The sequence below is a fragment of the Seriola aureovittata genome, chromosome 6 (genome assembly GCF_021018895.1).
Source record: "Seriola aureovittata isolate HTS-2021-v1 ecotype China chromosome 6, ASM2101889v1, whole genome shotgun sequence".
NCBI classification, from domain to species: Eukaryota; Metazoa; Chordata; class Actinopteri; order Carangiformes; family Carangidae; genus Seriola; species Seriola aureovittata.
This window is the reverse complement of record NC_079369.1, coordinates 28,282,599-28,306,683: the sequence shown is the minus strand read 5'-3', so window position 1 is coordinate 28,306,683 and position 24,085 is coordinate 28,282,599. Positions and strand designations below refer to the sequence as shown.

At 39.4% G+C, this 24,085-nt stretch overlaps 2 protein-coding genes across 5 annotated transcripts in view; one reads left to right on the top strand and one right to left on the bottom strand.

Annotated features, from left to right (window-relative positions):
• Positions 1-5,856, bottom strand: part of LOC130171006 (cyclin-dependent kinase-like 5) — a 43,173-nt gene extending 37,317 nt beyond the window's left edge. Inside the window, 4 exon segments of the mRNA XM_056378760.1 lie at positions 1,367-1,401; positions 3,408-3,480; positions 3,482-3,629; positions 5,731-5,856. Of these exon segments, the coding sequence (XP_056234735.1) occupies positions 1,367-1,401; positions 3,408-3,480; positions 3,482-3,502 (129 nt within the window). The 5' untranslated portion in view covers positions 3,503-3,629; positions 5,731-5,856.
• A 3,157-nt stretch (positions 5,857-9,013) lies between these two features.
• Positions 9,014-23,064, top strand: LOC130170938 (sex comb on midleg-like protein 2). 4 transcript variants are annotated; one of them, XM_056378649.1, is made up of 15 exons: positions 9,014-9,107; positions 10,964-11,076; positions 11,893-11,967; positions 12,421-12,491; positions 13,115-13,349; positions 14,388-14,476; positions 14,565-14,808; positions 18,352-18,617; positions 18,734-18,827; positions 18,933-19,136; positions 19,260-19,421; positions 19,723-19,851; positions 20,879-21,100; positions 21,185-21,348; positions 21,465-23,064. In XM_056378649.1, the coding sequence occupies exons 2-15, from the start codon at positions 11,055-11,057 to the stop codon at positions 21,588-21,590; spliced, it is 2,103 nt and encodes a 700-aa protein (XP_056234624.1). In that variant the 5' UTR covers positions 9,014-9,107; positions 10,964-11,054; the 3' UTR covers positions 21,591-23,064. The 4 variants fall into 4 exon arrangements, with proteins under 4 accessions (XP_056234624.1, XP_056234626.1, XP_056234625.1 ...); XM_056378651.1 differs by having other exon boundaries at positions 9,020-9,107; positions 10,925-11,076; positions 20,882-21,100; XM_056378650.1 differs by having other exon boundaries at positions 9,020-9,107; positions 10,925-11,076; positions 21,188-21,348.
• Positions 23,065-24,085: the final 1,021 nt, after the last annotated feature.

Here is a 24,085-nt window from a genome sequence, read left to right as displayed (position 1 = left end):
GTGTTGCCTCGACATCAAGTCTTGATGCTGTTGTCTTTTACAAATCTCACACTTAAACTAACTCTGTGGCATTATAAACCTGGTAAATGGATACACTAAGGTATTTGCTGTTATAAACACTGTAATGAAGGCAGATGCATGGAAATTGCATTAGACAAAAAATATCAAGGATTTCGATGAGGAAAGCTCAGAAAGTGTTTTGTCTGTTTCCTGCAGATCCCTGTAAGTACAGTAGGAGCTATAGGCTCTCTTATTCATGCTGGATTGCTGTCAGTTCCTGGCACGGCCTCCTCCTTAAATGGACTGAGATGACAAAGCTATTACTTCAGTGTGGGTTGTCTGCTTTTCATAGTCCTGCTGCTTTTTTGTTTTTTGTTTTTTGTTTTGGTTTGGTTTCCTTATTCTTATGCTAAAAAAGTAAGTAAGTAAAGCTTCAAGACAACTTAATAAAGCCACTTTTACATGAATGAAAACAAATGGAGTGGTGAAAGCAGATCTTTCTCACTGATGAACCCAAGTAGAGGCCAAAGGACCATAGCCAATTACCCAGTATTCCAGAGGGGCCACTTAAGGCATCACATTAATTCTAAGGCACAGGACCACTGCATGTTCTCCAGGGTTCAGCAGATCTTTCTTGAACTCCAATAAGCATAAATCTAATGTTTAATGTGAATCTCCATCCTCACAGGATAAGGCTGGCAACAGTCTATATATCTGTTACTCTTAGCAAATCCCAAAAAGGCTGAAATCAACAATGTGTTTGCCTGACTCTGACATCCCCAGCTTGTCTGAGATTTTCAGCCCCAAGCCTATTGGTTCTTACTGAACAGTGAATCTCTAAAAACAGATCACAAATACGTATATATTCACTTTTAAAACAGGGTTAAATCATTTTGAAAACAAATGAGACTAGTTTTTTGCAAATGTTACTCAATCAGGAGAAAAAGTGCATTTACCAGTTGGGGATTATTTTCTGGCATGGAATAATACACATTTGGTGCTCTAGTATGTATTTACTGCAGCAGAGCAGAGTATATGGGATTTACTCAAAATAAACTACAGTGCTGGTGTTTTTTGTAATGACACAAGTGCAACAGTGTGGCTCATTTATGTGTCCTTGGACAATGGAGGAACAAGCTATATCAGAATTATACAGACAACACTTGTTAATGAGACTAATTCACTGTTAGTTCTGGTCTTTTCATGGGATTTGTTGACAATAAGAAAACTAAAGATTATACCGAACTTGTCCTTTATATCATAATGTTTACATGAGGAAAACTAGGACTCATGATCGGAATGGTTTGACAGGACCAATCAATAACAAGAGGCTGAGGTGATTATATTCAAATTTGTAAGATCTTACCTTGTGTCTGCACTTTAAAACAACACCATAGGCACCTAAAAAAAGAAGCAAACCACATGATTAATGGAGATTTAAAACAGCTTATCTTCTCATGAATATTCAGAGCATTCATGTATTACGGGCACTACTTTTGCCTTCAACTGGAGCTGCTACACTTAAAAGCAGATCCTCATGAAATAATAAAAGAATGATAGCTCAAATTCTGTTTAAAAATGTCAATTTGTGAATAACATACCAGCATGGTCTGTTATCATAAATAAACAAGGTGTGGTCAATATAGGGACATTTCTCAGTCTCATATGAAGTCAGCTGCCAATCATGCTAACAACTGCTAATAAGTCCAGAACCGACTTGGGCCATTTTATTTTTACAAAATAAAAAGGGTTTCAAATCCTTTTTATAATGCTACAAAAAACATCCTTCTCTAAAAGGACAGGTGGCTCAGAAAGTAGGACACAAGTGTTGGCAGGCTACTGTAGTTATGATGTTATTGACCCTGGCAGTCATACACACATCCCCTGAGGGTTCAAGAGGAATTCTTGAAGTGAGCCGACATATGACGAAGTGCTCCACACAGCTTCACATGAACATCAGGGTTCTATTATGCCATATTTTTTATACATTCCAGGTACACATTGATTTTCATTCATTCTAAAAAGATAATTCTAGAAGAAAATCTACTTGAAGACACCTAAAGCCTACCTGACATAACTAATCCATAACAGAGAATGTTTAGACTTATTTTTAATTATACTTATATGACCATTTCTTGCACAGTCATGACTGTTTTGAAAATGCTCGAATGTTCGGGGAATCTAGAGACTCATTGAATTCATGAGCTAACTTCATAAGCTAACAGAAAATGAACAATAACAAAACATGGATGCCATGAATACAATAGTGTGAATTTAATGTAACTTTTTGCACTAAAAATATTTGCTGTTTGCCTGTTCACTCTCAAATCTTAGAGGTTTCCCACAAGCACTTGAACGCACCAAAATCTTTTCCCACAGACAAATCCATTAGCACAAAGTGACAAGATTACAGAAGATCAAAAATAACATCATTTGTAGATCATGTGCCAAAAGATGCAAAATCACCACAATTAGTCCTCCCATGTTATTTTCCTCTCTGGATAAGGAAGTGGAGATAATTGCATAAGATTCAGTGTATTTTTAATTGCTGGGTGAGCCTACATGCAGCACGCAGTCCTGAATCGTTAACAAAATTGACTGACCTCAAGATCACTGAGGAAAAATCTATGATGCTGGATCAAGTGGAGCGCACTGTGCCATGGGTGCAACAGAAGAGCTGGACTGCTCCATTTCCACAACTTCCATAACTTCACAGTTTAATGTGGTACTAAAAGTGCTGACTTTATTCCAGACGGACTCATTGTTGTACAGGCTTTAAAAAATCCAGCTCAAAGTTTCCCTGTGTCTTCTAGCGACACATTATATACACATTATAAACTTTCTAGGAGGTGGGAGTAGGGGTGTGAAAACTAGGACAAGTGAGTGGCCTCACCTCAGGGCCTCTGCCACTTCATATTAACCAAGTGGCTCAAGGAAAAAAGAAAAGCCATGAGAAACATTTTGGCCAAATTTAACTATGAAATCACTCTGTCCCATTGACATTTGCAACAATAAAACTGAATCACAAAAACTACCTCTTCATTTCTACTATAATGGCACAAGAGTATGAATCCAGGTCACAGCATCTACTGTCAGTTTTTCACATTAAAATTCTTCCTAATGAATAAATGTTAAAAAAAACTCCTTGACCTTATTGGGTTTGCTCAGTCATGAGCAGCAACTCAGGCTTTTAACAGCTTTTTTCTACAGGCAAATTAGATAAAAACAATCAAATGATGCTCACTGAAAAGCCCCATAACTAATTTATGAGTGTACTACTTCACATGAAAAGCTGGGGCTGAAGACTAGACTGGACTAGCACTAAGTGATGTACTCACAAAATACAAATGAACTAAATATGCAATTACATTTCACATTGTTACATTTAAATAAATGATCAATCTCACCTTCACCCACAATCCCAAGGACTTCAAATTTATTCATTACATCACAGATGTCAAGGATCTTCATGAAGTCAAAAGGTGTATTGTGTGAGGTGCATGGAGCTCAGGTGGAGGGGGCCCGGCTACAGGATGGCATGAGCCGGCCAGCTGTTGGCTCCCGAGAGGTGCATGCCGGCTATGAGCCATAATATCCGCCACATGCCTCCAACAGTGGCTCACTTTTACCTGCATAAAAAACATTGCACCAAATTAAAATATATACAGTGTGATTTTCACTTACCTTTAGCCAGAGGTGAAATTCCTTTTATACCTTTAACCACTCTGTTGTTAAATGGATTTACATATCAACTCAATTGTTTTGCCTTCTTCAAAAGGTTTCCTCAAGAAAGAGTTGGTCAGTAGTACTTCAATGGCAGAGAAGTGGTATTCAGAAGCTCTAGCTCTTTGTGTTAACTCCAGCAATTTAGTATTGCACAAAGATTAAAGGTGGTGAAAAGCAGCAGCAGAGGTCAAGAAATCATGACTGTTAGTCCCCATAATGAGCTAAGCTTCAAAAACACTTCATCCTACATTTCCCAGAATTCAATTTAATAGCATCTACATTAGACTACACAAGACTTAATCTTTCAAACCCAATGCCTTCAGTTTATAATACAGGTAAAATATTTGAAGCATTATGATGGCATCATCAGGGGTTATTTTTTCAGACTTTATCAAGTCCCTCCAGAGTCACAGATGACATTATACAACTGTTTTCACAGGCGGAGCAGTGATCTACCTATTGAGTAAACTGTGTGTAAAATCAGTGAAGTGCCCCTTTAACATGAATTAGATAAACATTTATACATAGTTTACTCTACCATATGAAAATAATTTCACCCTCCTTTTCGAAACAGTATCGCACAAGCTCTTAATGTGATCACAGCATCTCCTCTGGTATCCACACACTCTTTGCTCTTATTGAATCAGATAAGACTCCAGATACCATTTTCTCCATTTCATCTTCTCCTTGCTGAAAAGCTCAAGGACTTGCGTAGCCTACTCACACTTCCAGTCTCCTACAGTGCTGTCAGCACAGGAGCTGCTCATTAGTATGAAAACCTCAGCACCAAAATAAACTCTCTCCCAGAACACTTAACAACACTGTGTGGTCTATTACTCCCTTATCTTACTCAGCTGCACACCATCAGCACAGGTACACTGAGAGGTATATTGTGGGCAAACTTGAGGAAGATGATCCCAGACTAAACTCAAACACTGATGGCTTCACAGAAAATGTTTTCTCTTTTTAAGCCTGAGCGTGTTAACATGCTTCCCCCTCCTCATCTTTTCACAACCTACATGCAGCCCATTGTTTCCTACAGCAGATTTTAGCCAACTACTCTCCGAGCCCTGAGCTAAAAGGCTAATATGATCTGGAATGCACTGAGCATTGCTGTGGATCATAGATTTTTTTCTCTATCAAGTGAATGACTCATGCGTGGTAATGGACCTGGTGTGTGGAATTCAAAATACAGAACCTTTAAACCTCCAATATGATCAATGCACTATTATCTATGCCTGAATTGGGTTTAGAATTATCTGACATGATGGAAACAATTTTCCAAAAACAGGGGATGCAGCTGACAACGTCACTGACATTTGAGGTAGACTGACTACACATTTTTAGGAACACAAAATAAGAACAACACTAACAACCACCAAATATGTACATTTATGGTAAAATATTACATAATAATAATAATAATAAGTCAAAATAATTACCGTATGTGTTAATATCTGTTATACACTTGTCTTGTTGCTTCTTGATATGCTCCCTCACATCATAAACAGCACAACACACATATACCACGGTGAAATGTGGCTCTGAAATCACTGTTTTAACAGGGACTGTGGCTTGCCTGTACAGTACGTAAGTCTCTCTCTCTCTCTCTCTGTCTGTGTGTGTGTGTGTGTGTGTGTGTGTGTGTGTGTGTGTGTGTGTGTCAGCTCCGACTGCCCACAGAATGAATGTAGCTCCCACATTTTCAATGCAGAGCAGCAATAAATCCAACAAGTCAAACATATGGCAACACTCAACCAAGTTATTACAAATTTACCAGCTTCCTAGCCTGGACTCTGGTTAGTTGCTTGTCTAAATAAGCTAGGTTAGCTGTGTTGTCGTAGTGCTCTGCCTAATTCACCAGACACACAAAATCGCAAATTAGCCAAAAACAACCGTTAAGCTTGTGAACGTTGCCTTTCTCATGAGCTTGTGCTGAAGATATTCACATTATACCTTGAGTTTACAATTCTAATCTATAACGACATTAAATAAACTACTCACTCAGTCAGTGGTTGGTGAAAAATGATGGAAATGAGCCCATATATCCACCCACCAACGAAGATATTTTCATTGCAGCAGGCAGCTACAGTAACTGGATCGTGCGGTTGACAAGCTGCGAGAACATCACCAAGCAACAGTTTGAGTGGCGAAACGGAGACCAATGAGAGGGGTTGGAACACTTGTTTATTCCAACGCCCTCTCGTTTTCGACCAATCAGAGAGCATAACGGCTACGAGGGGGAGAAAACTGTGTTGCGGTCTGAGGGTGTTTCGTATGAGGTAGGATATTATTGTTCTAATTTCTCAATTACATAATTCACAACATCACACCCTACTTTCATTATGATAACATAATGTATCTAGAGGCTACATCAAAGCAAATGTAGCAGTAGAAGCCTTGCGTCTTAAGGATATTATAAGGCAACAATATTAATAAACAGTGAGCAGATAACCGAAATAGGGTGAGGAATAAATGCCTTGCTCACAGTTCACCAGTGTCTTTAGGTTGCTGTATAAAGACATTATGATATTATGACATTTTCATACTTTTCTTTAGCGGAAATGTGTTGTAATTTGCACTGTCTCTGAGGAAATTAACAGCTTTAAGTGCCCCCTGACAACAATAAAGTTCACCCAATGAACAGATCATTTCATACATGATAAACCTACAGGCAGTCATGTACAAATTCGCTTTGTTCAGTTAATGAATCTGAATTTAGAAAAAACTATGATGACTTATTATGAAACGTTTTCTTTATTCATCAAATAACTTCTGAACTAAATGTATACATTGTATGATACAAATCACAACTTTCCCACATTATTATGGATAGACAATTAAAATGCACCTGCCTTTTGGTTAAATTGTCAGGAGCACAAAGCCAAAAGAAAACTGCTGATAGGATCCTGTGTGTCTGGATCCATGACCCTTTACTCCATTTAGACCTAATCTGAGCTAATGACATTCTAAACAATGTGAGGGATCTATATAACTTTTTCCATGTGTGTGCGCCCATATAAAATGATGCTGCCACCCACAGGATGAACTTAAAACTGAAACAAACAGCTATCTTCATCCATTACAGATATTATAAGGGCTCAATAAAAGTGGGTTTGTTTCAGATATTGTGGCTTGGAGTAAGATTTCTTTGGATATCTATGATAAATAAAGAGATGAACTAGAGTAGTCGTTGCAGCCCTTTCGTCCATTAGTCTGTCAGCCTGGGGTGGATTAAAGTAAATACCCCCTGAGGAAATGTCATAATCTAAATTTTGGGAACCTGTCATAACTCCTCTGCCAGGTTAGTAATCATTATAAACAATCATATTGTAAAAATGATATCAAAATAGCTACTTTTTCATTGTTTTCTGTTTTATTTTGAGAGTGAATGTGTGAACTACACATATACGATATATATACATATATATACAGTACATATGCTGTATATATGGTTATGATGCAGCTCTTTAAATATTATTTGGTGTAACTGCTGTAAGAGAAGTTAAATGCCCTCTGTATGTCTGCATGAAACTTCAGCTTCACCGCTGAGTAAAAAAGCCTTTAACTGATTGTATAGTGAATTACCTACTTTTTCCTACTAGTATCTGGATTATAATAGATCATATTAACACAAAGGCTAAATGTTACTGATGACACTTCTTCTTTTTGTCAAACAATTCTTGACTAACTGAACCAACTCAGCTACCATGCTGACCCATTTGTTATTGAATGACAATACGTATTTGCTATGTTTGGTAGATTACAATAGAGATCTGCATTTTTCACCGTTTTTATACTGTATATCCAAAACACAGCTTAAAGCCTGCTTGGGTGCTCAACTAAAGAATGTGTTTCAGTCTTTTTCATATTATGAATTTCTTCTTGACCAAACCTATATTTTGAAATATGAATTTGAAATACACATATAACATTGCGTGACTTCAGCTGCTGACTGCAGATTTCCTGTAACCTACTGGATAAGGAACAAAGGAAAGGAAAATGCAGAGCCATTGAAAATGAACAAAGGTGCAGGAGATATTCACATTTGTCATTTAAGTATAAGTAACACTGCTACAATTGAAAAATACCCTATTACAAGTGAAAGTACTTACAAGTAAAAAATACTACGTAACTTAAAGTATCCAAAGGAAAATAACTAAATGCAGAAAAAATACATATGTATCTTTACCCAGTTACTTATTATTATAGATTATTATTACAGACGCATTTATGTGTAAGTGGTTTACTGTTGGAGTTGGTCCAGATTGTTTTTTGTCATCAGGCTCAAGCCTTTATTGAGTATATATTTTATTGCTTTAGGTGACTTTGGGTGTCCTCATGTGTGCTGAAACCTGTTTGAGTACTGGAAGTGACTTATGTTTGAGATGGTGAGAATAATCTAGACTTCTTAGGAAAATTGTGGGTGGGGGAAAACACAAGAGTTTGAAACTAACATGGGACAATGATTCTGAGTCATGTTTTGCTGTTTGGCAAATGTGATGACGCACTACTCCCTATTGTAGCTGAGAACGGGCTGTAACACTTTTACACCTAGCTTATTGTAATTTCATTAACCTTAAATGGACTGTTTTTATTTACACTGTATTTTTTGTTGTTGTTGTTATTATTATTTATTCTAATTTGCCTACATTTTTTGTTTATTATTATTACTCTGAATTATATTTGAATACGTTTTGGGATTTAATTTTATATTTCATCTGTATTATTCTATTTTAAATGATATTATGTGGTGGTAATTATACTATCTGGTCTTCTCTATTAGTTAAAACAATTTTCTGTTTAAAACGTATTTGCTTTGATTTAAAAAAAAGAATACTCTGTCATTGTACACTGATATATTGGGTTATATAATTAAGTGGTGTGGTTTTCTCCCTCACATTACTTCTTAAAATATCAGCCTTAGTCTTAAATTATTTGTTCAAGATGATGTCAGTGGTTATAGTTTCAGTGTCAGTGGCTCAGTTCAGTTCTCATGTTTTTCTCACATTTACTGACACTTTTCAATCAGTTTTGAACCACAGTATGAGAAAGACCTTGTAAAGAACAGCGAAAGTGAAGATGGTAACTACTGTTACTTTCTGGAATCCCACATTACTGCCCAAGTCTTTCAGACGCTGATTGGATGAAATGAGTAAACCTGTGCTTGATTGGCTATCAGTGTGAGCAACACAAGCGCTCATTGGCCTACTGAACTACACCTACTGACTCAAGCCCGAGGCGCTGCTTTGCCTTTGCTGTCCGTACAATACTATCTTTGGCATAAATTACATGCGTGTAAGCATACACTACATTCGTGAAAAAATGGCAGCTGACGAATAGAGAAAAGTGGATCTTCACTCGAAAAACAGACGGCACTTGTAAGTTTGTTCCTTAGAATAAATGATATAGAGATTTGGAAGAATGTCGGTTGAAGTTACACAACCCGGGTTATGTGTAATTATCCTTGATAATATGGAAGAAACTGCTCTCACAGGGTTAACGTTAACGCTAAGGTTAGCCAACCTAGTTATTAGCCAGCAGCGGTAGCTAGCAAATCAAGCATTCCCAGTTGTCAACATTGGGCCCCGGCTATTACCTGGAACAGTATTATGTTAATTAAACGCATCAGATCCGAGAGCCAACAGGCAATATTTGAAATAGAAATAATAGCTACTTTAGTATACCGTTATATATAAAGTAAATTATCCTTAACGTTACCTCGATATTCAGCTAGCTAGGTGTAACTAGCCAAGTTAACATTAAAATGCTGATGTGAGATGACATAACCAACCTGCTAACAGTTAACGCTGATAGGTAACGTTTTAGTTGGCTAGAAAAACATTGGTAAGTGTGCACATATTTATTTGTAATGAGGCAACTATTTCATCAAGTTATAACGTTAGCTATTGTAGGTAATAAACAAGTACCTCAGTGTAACGTGAACGTTAATTTGGCTCATAAAACGGCAGTGTTAGCCTCATTATAATAACGTTAGTCATCCAACATGGCCAATTTTATCGTCAAAGATAAGGAGTTAGCCTGTGTTTTTACTTTAAAAGGTGATTTGAGATTACAAAGCGTTGTCCTGTTTTCTTCGTGTTATACGCCAAGAGATGTAGGACAGCTGTTTTGTTTTCTTGTGATCCAGCTCACTACTTCCTAAGTGTATCGGTGATGAAGTCCGTAGTAACCCATTTCACTGAAATCTGGAAATGCGGAGGGACTGTACGCTGAGTTCAGTACAGTGTCATATGGGCTGTCCCAGTAGACTACAGGCCTGTTGTAACAGTGTTGAGTCCCACGAAAAAACAGACCCTGTTACAGCCGTCCTGTCTCCGTGGGAGTGTCCATTACAGGAATACCAAACTACTGCACATGAAAGAGGCTCTGATGTGTTTTACTTGTCAGAAGAAGTCTATTCTCCCTCTGCTAACAACAACACTATTTAACTTACATTCAGATTTCAAGTGGCTCCCTGCTGCAGGTTATTTCAGTCTTATCTCAGTCAAGTTATATATTGATTTAATATCACTGATACTCCTGACAGTTAAACTTGAACTTCCATTTTACAAAGTACACTGAGATATAAGATAGCATAGCATCAGTAGCTAAAAGAAGTTGCACAAGTTATAACAAGTAACAACTATATTATTTTAAAACTAAACTCTACAGTAATTTTTTGTTGTCTGCAACCGTAGCTCTATGTATTAGTGCTAAAACGCCTTGTAAATGATCAGATCAGATGCTTTTCTGTGTTTTACATCATTGTAAATGTAAACTTGTTGGGTTTGCGGACTGACAAGAAAGTTGAAGGTGGCATCTTTAACTCTGGGAAATGGTGATGAGCACTTCTGCTGTTATTTGATATTTAATTTACTAAGTGATAATTGAGGGAAAAATTGACAGTGGAAATAATCATAAGTTGCAGCCCTAGTATGTGCTGTAAGTGCTTTGAATGTACATTTGCATGTTGGTTCCCAGGATGAGTTTGGAATGATACACTGAATATTTAAGAAAACAATCAGCATGGTTGCCGGACACTACACCACAAGCAGCTTTATCAACTACAGACACTGCTGATTTCTTAATTCCCCAAATGCCATGTGCATTCATCATCATAGCCCTTGTATTTTATATTGTTCTATTTAACAAATTAATCTTTAGAACTGTTTTGTTGTGTTTTTGTTTTTTGCAGGATTCCACATCAAATAAATTTCACCTTTGATATTCTTAGGACAGAACTACACAGACAAACAAGCACACTGGGTCGACTTCCTGCACCTTGATTGTCATCATAAGAGTGTCACCATTGGTTGTCAGTCACCATGGGAAAAACTCAGCTAAAAGGCAAGTAGTCCTCATTTGACTGTGTTTGATGAAGATGGTTGTTCATGACTTTAGAGCTTTTACAGGCAAAATAGTTGAAAATAGAAAAAGTAGATTTATGTATAAAATTAACGGTTTCACCTGAATTTTTATTAATTTGTTTTTGAAGACATTTGGGCCCTTGTAGCCATTCAATTTCAACATGAATTTGTCCCAATTTATTCTTTATTAAATACCCAGCACACCCTCACAGGTGTTTTCACAGACCTCTGATCAGGTAAATTTTGACAGAGTTACACAGGAAAGTTTTTGATTTCATCAAAATAAATTGAAATAATGAAGGCATGTACATTCTGACACCTTCTGCCTTGAGGAAAACTGATCAAGCACAATAAGAGAAAATACCTGTGTGACAATACAGTGGGTGTGTATGGGCTTGATTTAACATACAGCTTAATTTGTCACATTGTTGTTGCATTCAAACGCTTAGTGAAGGCATTTTGTTATTCAAATATTGTTTGTGTCACCAGCTCTGATGGCAGTCTCCAGGTTTCACTGTAGTATTTCACAAATTGCCTGACGTTAACTTCCTCAGAAATCCATATTTCTTACCAGCATTCAGACTCTTATTTATAAAGTGTGTCAACACATTTAAATTTGTTATTACACTGTAATTGTAATTTTTCACATGTGAAAACTGTTGGACACAGGGTCTTTCCCTTGTCTAAAGTGACAAGACTTAATTTGGGAAGTGGGAATTGTACAGATACTTTAATTATACTACTTTTTTTTTTCATTCATTTATGAAAGAGTTTTTATCATCTGCATCATTTTTAGATCAGAAAGATGGCAAGAAAGAGAAACCAGGAAGAACAGTTCCACCAACAGGTACAACCCCTGCAACAAGTAAAGGTGAACTTTTTATTTGGTATTTTGTGATGGTGTTTCCCTTTGTTTGTTAGAGTGTTTGAGTATTTGGGAGACTTATTCCTTTAGATTAATTTAGTTAAACACAAGAATAGCTGTTTTAGTTTAGATTATCAAGAGAGAGAGTACTTTTACATTTACTTTCATATGGTATTTGTTCTAGAGAGCTGAATCTTGCCTCTTTTCCAAGGTTTGCAATATGTAATACGAGCAATTGCCTTTCCAAAAAAGCCAAAACTCACACTCAAAAAAAACATGATACTGATGTAATAAAAATCTAAAATGTGGCTGATACCAGTGGACCGGAGAGAGACTTGGAAAGTGACCAGAGGTTTTTACACTTAATAACCTCACAATTCATTGACAGGTAGCAGGTGATATTGTGGCATATTGCTCAAATGTATTTTGTAGCCTAAACATTTAACCTTTTCTCCTCAGATGCTTTCAGCTGGGAAGAGTATCTTAAAGAAACATCATCTATACCAGCTCCACCGAGCTGTTTTCGTCAGGTATGTCCTCAGTTCATTTAATATTTGACAGAACCCATTTGCATGGAGATCAGCCCAGTCTCACTCCTCAGTGTAAATCTAAGTAAAGTCATTGGGTGAGAATTTGGAGGATTTTAGGCTTAAAATATTAATGGTACATAAAATAGTTGCCATGTATTTATCTTATTCCTTGCTCTCCTTTTGGAAGTCTGCTTCACACTACCACAGTCAAAACTGAATCAGGATGCTTTGTAATTGTTGACAGTCATTAGCAAATCAAAGAGGCTTTTTGTCAGCAGTGCAGTTAAAGGTTTAAGTGTTTTTAAGTCTGTTGTTTAAGTACTGTTGTCACTGAGGTAACTGGTTCCATGAGTTTCTGCTGGTGGTGGCTTACCAACTGGATTTCCCTCATCACTCAATTTATGACTTTATATCACCCTCCCGAAAGTTTACAACCATGCAGATGCATTTGTCCTGTGCAGCTAGCAGTAAACGTTCTACCAAATGCTATAACACAGATTTTCCAGTTGGGTGACACAATTTAGACCTGACTGGAGCTATAGGCTGATTGAATAATGATTTTCCTGCAGTGTATTTGGGAAGTTCTAACAATGGCATGTATGACATTGTCCTGTTGTCTGCAGGCTAGAGTCCCGCCCTCTAATGACTTCAAAGTGGGAATGAAGCTTGAAGCCCACGATCCACGCAACTCCACTTCAGTTTGTATTGCCACAGTGATGGGTTTAACTGGGGTTCGTCTGCGTCTCCGTCTGGATGGAAGTGACAACAGTAACGACTTCTGGAGGCTGGTAGACTCCTCCGACATCCAGCCGATTGGCACCTGTGAGAAGAATGGAGACATGCTGCAGCCGCCACTGGGTGAGAACGTCAGGGGAGGTGGGATGGAAGCACATTGTTGGTGTCACTTTTAATAAAGGAAAAACATCAGTTGTTAGTCTCAGCAATACAGAACAAATGATCTACCGCACTAGAGTATTTATTAAAAGGAAAAGGACTTGCTCCATTACTGTGCACATAACTGCAGGGTTATAAAATTCCACCAACAAAACTAAATAACGGATGGCAGACTGATAAAGTTTGCCCCTACAGGCATCGAAATCCATTATTATCACCATTAAGTGTGTGTAAATGTACACTGATTAAAATGATGTGACAGTTCATTTTTGCAACCTCACAAAATAAATAACAGCGATGCTTAATAAATATCCCACATCTGAAATTAATTCTCTTAGACTTTTTATGCCTCTGTGCCGGTGACAGCCATGGCTGGAGGCTTTATGTTTTCAAGTTGTCTGTTCTTCCGTCTGTCTCATTCTTGTGAACACAATATCTCAGATACGCCTTTAGGGAATTTCTTCAAATTTGGCACAAACATTCACTTGGACTTAAGGATGAACTGATTAGATTTTGGTGGGCAACGATCAAAGTTCAAGGTCACAGTGACTTAACAAAACACAATTTTGGTCTTGTGAATGCAGTATCTCAGGAACTCCTCAGAGGGTATCCTTTCAAATTTGGCACAGATATCCACTAGGACTCAAAGGTCAAGATCAGTGTGACCTCACAAAGTACTTTTTAGCCATAACTCAAGACTTCACACAGCAATTATGACTAGATTACACACACACACACACACACACACACACACACACACACACACACACACACACACACACACGGTTAATATTTCATATGATCTGGACCTGAAACTAGTCTGTGTGGTAGAGGCATACAACTGCCAGGTGGTAGTTCTAGTTTTAGAGTTAATAGCAATCCAAAATCTCACAAAAGTGACACTAAACCCATTCAGAATACAAGCAATGTAGGAAATTATCCAACCGATCACATGGTGTGTTAACAGTAAATTTTGTTTGTTTGTTTTATTCTCTCCTCCAGGATTTCGGATGAATGCGTCCTCATGGCCCATGTTTCTGTTGAGAACCTTAAATGGAGCAGAGATGGCACCAGCAACAGCCTTTAAAAAGGTACAAGCTTTGTTGTACAAACAGAATCAATCTTAGTAGTGTGTGCATTTAAAAGTTGTTGCACTGAGGATATTTCACTCATTTTCAGGAGCCTCCAAGGCCGCAGCAGAACAGCTTTAAGCCAGGCATGAAGCTGGAGGCTGTGGACAAGAAGAACCCATACCTCATCTGCCCCGCCACCATCGGGGAAGTGAAGGGCGATGAGGTCTTTATCATGTTCGATGGGTGGCGGGGTGCCTTTGATTACTGGTGCAAGTGTGATTCCCGGGACATCTTCCCCGTGGGCTGGTGCTCCCTCACTAAGCACAGCCTCCAGCCACCAGGCAACAGTGGTGAGTTTCAGCCTGTAGGTGGCAGCACAAGTCTGCACATACAGCGAGGTTTGAGACAGATGCTGCTGTTTGTAATACATGCTTCTTCCACAATCATTTAGTTGTGGTTGACCCCCACAACCAGGAAATTGCATCCACAGCTAGATAAATATAAATACAATTAGCATTAATCATCTGGTCTCGTTGCTCAGACTCTGGCATAGTCAAATATACACAGGCTCTTAAAGAAAGCATGAATTCAGCTTCCTGATCTTCATGTAATCTAACACATAACTTCACATTTCTGAATGGAAATGTTTCTGTGTTTGAAGGGAACACAGATTTACAGTTCATCTGAATGAATGGTGTGGTGGTTTATGGTTTCAGAGTTTGTGTTGGAGTTCATGATGACTGCAGCTGAGTTGGTGTTGGTGGTTTTGGCACAGGAGTTGCAAGTAGCAGGTATTGGACAAATCTTTAGTTTGAACTAAAAACTAAACTTTATAAGTTATCCTACATGGAAATTGTTTTCCTGTTTATAAACCGTGCTCATGGATTTGTTATCCATGCCCACGGATTTGTAATCTGTGCCCTTGGCTTTTTGTAAATCTGTGGGCATGGATTTGTAAACTGACAGGACAGGTTCACATGGCTCTGGATAGATATGGATGTATTTCTACAGCCCTCACAGTGGCTGCACTGCTAAAGAAAGTTAGGTTGCTTAGTAACAAGTGTAACATGGTGTTTTCAAAATGGTCGTCTTGATAAACTGCAGCGACATTAAGCAACAAAGAGAGTCGTGAGCAGTCAGCCAACACGTGTAGGAGACATACTGTGCATTGTGTGTGAAACTGCAGATCCTGTCAATGTGTGTTTAGGTGGGTGGGATGGAACAGACAGAATTACAAGAAGGAAGGGAGGGAAGAAGGGAAGAGGATTTATGTTCCTCATATCACACCTGTTTACATGGAGAAGACATGTTTACATAAAAGCTGCTCAGCCCAGGCTCTGACATTTGCTCAACCACATTTGTGTAAAAGACTCTGGATGGAGAGGATAAGATTATCAACCACAAAACACATGACACATAGCTGCTGCTACAGCCCTGCTTTAGTCTTCTTTTAAATGTACTTTTACCTGCCCATGGGATATGAAAACCACACACTTACCCTCTCCCCTGGCACCCTTTCCTCTCCACTCCTCCCCCATCTAATGCTGATCGCTCTGCATGCTCCAGCTCCTCTTTCAGTGTGGGCTTTGTTTTAAGCTTGAGCTGCGTTTTGGGGGACGATTTATTTGGCTCTCTGCTGTATGTGTGGGGGCTGTTAGGGAATCCTGAGTAGATACAGAAACAGAAAATATTTACTAGCTGAGTAAATTGGCTGTTACATTGTGTGGGTATGAGTTTTTTTTTCTTTCAGCATGGTGAGTTCCACTTTTACTTGTTTACATTTGTGTTTTTGGCAAGGCCTTGTGCTCATTTGTTGAGTAAACCGGTGTTCGCAAACACAATATATACATTAGTAATAAAAAGGGTGAAGAGGTAATTTCTCTGTTTGAAGATAAGAGAGGGGTTGATGGTTCTAATTTAGCATAGTGTTTTGTGCGAGCCCAGTCCTGGCACACACTCACTCAGCACACAGACACACAAAGAGGACTGACAGTGACTGACAGGGCCAGTAAAAACTTTATTGATTTTTTAATGGTCCATCAGCAGGATTTCTTCCAGTGCACCCAATGGCCAGTCCGACCACAACAGACGGGTTCATTGTCAGTATGTATGTGAGTGTGTGTGAGTAAGAGAGGGAGTGAGAGAGAGCGGGGCAAGGACGGGCAGCTCTATAGTGAAGCAACAGTGCGAAATACTGCTTTACAGATCTTTTATGTTATGAGATGTGTGAAAATATTTCTAAACTCAGATTAGATTGTAGCGAGCGATCAAACAGGTACAAGGTACAGCTTGTTTATTAGTTATGTGATCATAGATAGTGTCATTCTCGGGGGGTGTCATTGGCGATAAACTGCCAAAGAAACCACAGAAATAATCCACTGTGACAGCCCTACATGTTGAACAGGCTTTGTGCTGACAGTCTGAGCATTCAAGAGTGAGATGTTCTTGCTGTTATGATTAATGTAGTTTCAGTATTTATTAGAGGTGTAACATCATACAAAACTCACATTTTGGTTCATTCCTCGGTTTCGAACTCACTGTCCAGTATGTTTTCGGTACAAATTGGATGACAATTAACATTGATGAAATTCACTTAAAGGCACATTTCTTAAAAAAATCATATCTAAGTCATCTAGGTATTAATGATATTGCTACAATATTATTGATATTGCTACTAACAAGATGTTAGTACATTGCTTCAGAAGGTTATCAAATAATTAAGAAATAAAAAATATAATAATGAAATAAAGATATATTCACTCTATTCTCATGTTCCATGTTTCAAAGATTAATGTGGCCACATTTTTTTATTTTTTTTATTCTGACAGTCACAGTGAGTGAGAGACAGCAAAGTCAGGGAGGGAGAGAGAGAGAGGGAATGACATGCAGCAAAGGGCCATGGGTCAGATTTGAACCCGGTTTGCTGCAGTTAAGACTATACCATAAAAGACCTTTATGGTACGCGTTCTACCAGATGAGCAACTGGATGTCCTCAGAAAGGGCAGATCTACTGACACTGACAATGTCTCCTGCTGCTGAAAAATGGTTAAAGGTGGATTAGATTCATTTGGATCACAATGCAAACTGAACCAGACATCCTGTACCGAGCAGCACGGCACAAATACTTTGCTAATTGTTTTTGCATTAGACCATCTGTGAGCTTCTGCTCTGTCCAGGACCTGTTGATTGGCCAGCAGAAAAATGCAGTGTAATTCTTTGAAATTGATGTTGTTGTTGTAATTCTGTACATTAAAACATCTCTGGTATGTATTAAGTTGTTATTAGAAAGCTTGGCAACTAGTCTGTAGTACAGCTTGTACAATAAACCTCACTGCTGAGTAATTACTGTTGTAATACAGCTGTAATACTACTGTTGTTTTCTCAACAGTCAGTGAAAGGCATCGTCAGGCAGAATGAAATAAAATAAAAGATCAAGTAATTGGAAGTGTATGACACAAACTGGAGCACTTCCCCTGACATTTGCTGTAATGAGATGCTGCTGTTAAAACCCAGACTGGCACAGCGCCATCTCTTCGCTCTGACTTTCATCTCGCCCACCAACATCAGCACAGCACACTGTGCTGGTCACTGGGTCCAGAGATAATGACACACAGTTTGTCTCCCTAATTAGCCAGGAGAGACTCAGTGATGGGAAACCAAACCATTCCTCATTTTTATTACCTCTCTTTGGACAGATAAGAGTACATGTCTGAACTGTATTGTTGATCCAAACATAGTTAAATTTAAATCCCTGCTCCATGTTTTTCCTGGTTTTCATTTCCATGACTGTGTTTTTACTGTTATTAAAACTAAAATGTCACATTATATATGATGTCATCATGATGTTGTATAAGTACACATTTTCATTTACTTCATTGATGCTGTTATTACAGTTAACCTCCCAAAGAACCTGCAGACTCTCCCAGCATCACCCTCCAAGCCCAGCAGGCGGTCCATGCAGTCCCCCTACAGACTCCCCAACCCTCTGCCCCCTTTGCCTGTCAGGAAAGGGGTCCGGGGCCGTCGGCCCAAGAGCGAGACCATTGCTCTACTCAAAGCTGTGGCAGAAGCAGCGGCTGCCCAAAATGGAAGTGTGCCTGAAACCACACAGCTTGTACCCCGGCCCCACAAGAAGAGAGGACCAAAACCTGGAAGCAAGGTGAGACCCCGCTGAACAAACCCCAACTCTGAGATTTTTAAACCAGCACATGAATTCTTTGTATTTCTGTTGTCCTTATGTTAAAGTAAATCTGCAAATGAACTTTTGTCTTTCAGAGAAAGTCCAAGATTCTCCAGGCTCCGATGCAGCTGCCCAGCATCCAGGTTCCACAAGAGAGCCCTCCCAGTCTCAGCTCTGTGGTTTCAACAGGTAGGGATTAATGGTCATTAACTATCACATGCTCTGCTCAAAATCAAAGATATCATCTTAGTATCTAATGTGTTCAATGTGTACTTTGTTTGTGTGTTGTTTCAGTGTGTGTGTATGTGAATAAGCATGGAAACTGTGGTCCCCACCTGGACAGGAAGCAGATGCAGCGTCTGCCTGACCACTTTGGCCCGGGGCCAGTGAATGCAGTGCTCCAGCAGGTGGTCCAGTCGTGTATAGACTGTGCATACCAACCTAAAGTCCTGCTCGTTGCTCTGCAGACTCATTCAGGAGGAGGAGAGGTTGTCAGAGGTAGACACACACATACACACACCACCAGCTGTTAGAAGTTGTTAGATGAAAAATCGTCTGATCAGATGGCTGTACATCTAGCCAAGCCGTTTTGTGACAGATGAGTGTTGTCCCCCTCCCCAGTGAGGACAGATGGTGGAGTTCGTGTGGTCAAACTACCTTCAGCCTCCAGTGCTTCCTTTGTGCTACGGTTCCTGGAGACGATGTGTCGTCACCTGCAATGTGACAACCTGTTCAGCAGCCAGCCGTTCAGCCACTACGCTGATTATGACAGGAACAAGTCAGGTGATGACTGTGCACTCAGTTGGAAGTGATTTCATATTCTTTAAATAATTAAAACTGAGACAAAAATTAAGAACTGCATCAGTCCTATTAAAATATTCCAGTTGGAAAAAAATAAACTATTTTCAGGACTTTGTTTTGTATCATGTGGAATTTCTGTAGAACAATAATAGTAAAAGAACTTATCTTCCTCTGCTGGTTACTTTGACTTTGTAATGTATTGTGTCTGTTCATCCTGTGTGTAGCACTCAGCAGTTATATACTCTGTGCTGAAAATGATTCCTTCCTTGTTTATGTGTTGCAGTGAAAGAGGAGGCGTTGGACGCTCCCTCTCTGGCTCGGGGGGGTAAACGGAGTCTCTCTGGGGTCTCTCCGCCGTATGCAGCTCCTCTGTCTCCGAAACATTTACGTACTGAGGCTCACCCTTCAGAAGGTACAGCTCAGTCACTGTAATGCTTTTTATACTGGAACACAATGTCTTCAGTTGTGTGCTTTGACAAGAATAAATCTACAAAAAAAAGACATTTATGTCTCAGTGCATTTAACCTTTATACTGCCTCCAATTCTAAATCAAACATTTAAATATCCCAAATAAAAACAAAATTTACCAAGCAGCCTGTGTTCATATCTACCCAACCATAGTGAGCCTCAGGGCTGAGTCCTCAGTACATTCTAAAAAAGATTCCTCCTCACAACACAAAAGCTCTGTCTGATATGAAAAGCAGAATCCAGAGATCTTGCCAAAATGTGGGCAGTTGGTCTCTCAACAACAACAAAAGCATAATAATGTATAATATATAACACTGACACAATGTTGCAGAAAGATATTTTTGAAGTTGCATTTATTTATGAAAAGATTTTTAAAAAGCAGCCTATTTGGATGAGAGATGACATGGCTTTGTGTTGCCTTAGTTACTGTGATGTCTGCAGCTCAGTCAAACTATAGTAGCAATAATGTAAAGCCTGGAAGAGACACACTCAGGAGTCCTTTAACTCTCAGTGCTCATTGGCTGCAGCCTTTGTGTTCATATCCAAAGACTGTCTTGGTAGTCAGAACATGTTCCCACACACACACACACACACACACACACACACACACACACACACACACACACACACACACACACACACTCCCTACTTTAAAATTTTATTTACCTTTAAGAGCTTTGGCTGAGCAGCAGGTGTGTTGTGTAATACACCAGATTGTATTTTCCTAGTACACTACAGTGTGTGTAAACAATTAGCCTAGCTACTTGCTCAGTGCTGTTGTCAGTATTGGCACTAAAATGAGTGGTGAGACTATAATCAGTTGTGTGTGCTGCTGGGTTAATCTCCTTTACTGCTGCGTCAGTAAAAAGCAGAAGTGTTAGGATGTTCAGATTCTGTTTATTTGTTGTGTGTTAAAGTTATGACTCACTGAAAATGATATTTGAATGTCACTTGTGTTTCCCTCTCTCCAGCAGAGACTCTGCCACATGAGGAGAACGGCCTAATAAAGGAGCAGCGCTACATGGACTCAGCCTCCAACTCCATGACCCCTCGTCCTCAAACAGTGCGGAGTTCCTCAGAGTACCACTCTCAGGCCAGCAGCCTCTACCATCCTGGCAACAGCACGCCCATGCGCCGCCTCTCCTCCAACCCCGCAGAGCTCGCCTCCACACAGCCTCTCCGACGAGTTGAAGGTACAGTACTGATCTGTGGAAGCACATGGATATAAATACTCACTTCTGGCTCTCATGCGTCATGTGTCTGCTCTTCTCTGGCAGCAGCCAGCTCCACCACAGGTCCTGAGGCTCCTGTGTATGAACGGGAGGGTCAGCAGCTGCCCAGTAAAAACCCTTCCTCCTGGTCCATTGAAGAGGTGATGCAGTTTGTAAGAGATGCTGACCCCACAGCGTTGGCTCCACATGCTGAACTATTCAGAAAACACGTGAGTCAACTCAAAACCACCACAAGTTGTTTAGTTCTATGTTATTATTGGCTACTGTAGATCATTTGCTTCTCTGCATGTTTTCTGAATACAAGTCTTACTCCATGTTTCCACAGGAGATTGATGGAAAAGCCCTGATGTTGCTACGGAGCGACATGATCATGAAATACATGGGTCTGAAGCTGGGACCTGCACTGAAATTATGCCACCACATAGAGCGGCTGAAACAAGGCAAAGTGTAACAGGTGCCAGGGCAGCATTCTCCCTGCCAGACCCAGGGCCTAGAAGCCCTGAAGGAGCCAGCAAGTTGGACACTGACTCATGGGGCACGCAGGGACAACATGTTACTCCAGACTCCGCCTCCAGAGACTGAAAACATGTTGCAACTTCATCCAGACTTCCAGAGCGGAGAAAGTGTGCCGTGTAGTGCTGACACATTACCTCACCCCCTCATCAGTGAAGAAAAAGCTGTTCAAGTCTAATAGACACCACTGACTTAATGAAATCCCAAAGGAAAATAATCCCTGTAGTGTTTACATTGCATAGCACATGTGCACACGTGGACACGTTTTTTTATGGAGATGAAATCTTTTGATCCTGGTTTTGGATCCCCAAAGATGGAGAATGTTTCTTCTTATATAATGTTTTTATTATTGTTGAATTTCCAGTTAATAAGGAAGGGTTGGTCCATCAGACGTTCTTCCCCATGCTCTTCTGAGAGAATTTGGATGCTCTCTCATCTGTGCTGTTGTATAGCCGTCTTCACTCTTCACGTATATGCCTAAAGTGTGGGCGTATCTACCTGCCCGAAGGATGCTAACGCCAGTGCATTCCACTTCTTTCACACAGTGCTAGACTGACGTTCTCATCTGCTTGAACCATGTTGTCAGTATCATGGCAGGAATCATATTTTTTAATTGATCCTCACTTTTTCCTCGAGTGTCCTGCAGGATCGTCACCTGCTGGTGCCGCATGATGTATTATTGTGTCTTAGCAGGCCCGCCGTCGCCCCCCCACCACTCTCCATGCAGTTCTTACAAATGTCAAACCGTTTGTATCCTGAGCTCTGAGAAGTTATGAGTGTCTCAATTTCAATGGACAGTTTGTTAAGGAAGTGCAAGAATGATTTTTCTAAGGGCTTTGTATGTTAAGTTTTGATGTAACGTTTTAATCAGTCATAAACATTTTAAGTTCACAGGTCCGCCTGCGACCTCAGCGTTGTCACTTTTGACCGTTACAATCACTGTTAGCAATGAAAACAGATGTGTACAGTTTTATGGGTTTAACCATGAATATCAGCGACAGAATGTACATTTTGTAGAAACTTAATATTTTAAGGAAATCATATACATAAGTTAGAAATGTGAAGATAAAGGGGATGGGGGGAATGTTTCAGTCGATTCCATTCTGCTTTTTAAAACTTACGCAGCGCTTTTAGTTCAGATACTCCCAGTTCTAGACTGCCTTGCTTTACCTATGACATTTCTCAGGTTTATGTGGTCTTTGTTAGTACAAGCTTTTGTAGCACACTGTTTATAATATACTTAACAGAATTTTCCTGTTATTCCCTTCCTCCATTTAAAAAGACTTGTGCCATATGATATTCACACACAGGATCGAAGTGCTGTTGATTTCCTTCTCTTGCATCTTCTTTAAAGTACTTGAAAAATATGTGTTGCAAAAAGTCACTTGTCCATAAACAATATGTGTTTATAATGTTGTGTATTTTCTTTTTTTTTTTCTTTTTTTTTAATAAACCTACCAAAACAAACGGATGTGCATATATTCTTACTGAATACAACAGATGACTTATGTTCATGATGCTTTTTAAAAAGAGGGGAACAAAGTTGCTGAATTCTTTTATTTTAAACCAGTGTTACCTACAAAACTTTATTCAGGAAATCACAGAAAGCAGGAGCTCTGAACAATGAGATCTACGATGCACCAGGACAACCTGAAAGCTGAAAGTCCAGCATTTCTATCATTGAAATCCTCTCATCAGTCTTTGTGACGTTTGTTTGGAAACAATACGTCTCCAGCGTGAGAAACAAGCCGGGCCTGCTTGTGTTTACAACATGAAAAATAAGAGTAACTGTCAAAACAGTTTGAAAAGACTTGAGGCATTATGAAAAATGATTTCGATTGATCACATATGTTGTATGAAGAACGGCCTGTGTTCTCAGTTACACTGTATTCTGGATGCAGTCTGACTGAACAACACATTGAGGACGATCTGATTATTACTTGCAACATGAACTGAAAATGCTTTAGGTTTAATTATCCACCATCAATACACTGACAAACAACCAAAGGCTTTATGCTGCTTGTTTGACATATATATATAAAAATAAAAGTCACAAATATCGAAGCACTGTTGAATGAGAAATCATTGAGTTTCTCATCCATACAAATCAATGAGATGCCAGATGAGTCTGATGAGTCAGTGCACTTAAAGCTGAAAACTCTCATGTACCACAGTTACATCACTAACACTTCATATAGTGTGTGTGTGCTTCATTTACTGTGAACACAGAATCCAGTCATTTTAGCGCCTCAGCTCCAGACTTCACACTCAGCAGCCTGTGGAGGGTTTCATTCAGTTTAGAAACTGTAAGAAGCCTCTTCCGTTGGGCTGTTTGATAGGAATACAAACCCCTCTGTCACAAAGAGTTGGTTTTGCTGGATGAAACATTTTGTCTTAATAGAGCTGATTCTTACCAGAAGGCCTCCTCCAGCC

Excerpts from the sequence above, each read along its gene's own strand:
- LOC130170938 (XM_056378649.1), top strand. The coding sequence starts at position 11,055 with ATGGGAAAAACTCAGCTAAAAG. Across the intron at positions 11,968-12,420 it reads AACCCCTGCAACAAGTAAAG|ATGCTTTCAGCTGGGAAGAG; the intron begins GTGAACTTTTTA and ends TTTTCTCCTCAG. Across the intron at positions 14,477-14,564 it reads CAGCAACAGCCTTTAAAAAG|GAGCCTCCAAGGCCGCAGCA; the intron begins GTACAAGCTTTG and ends ACTCATTTTCAG.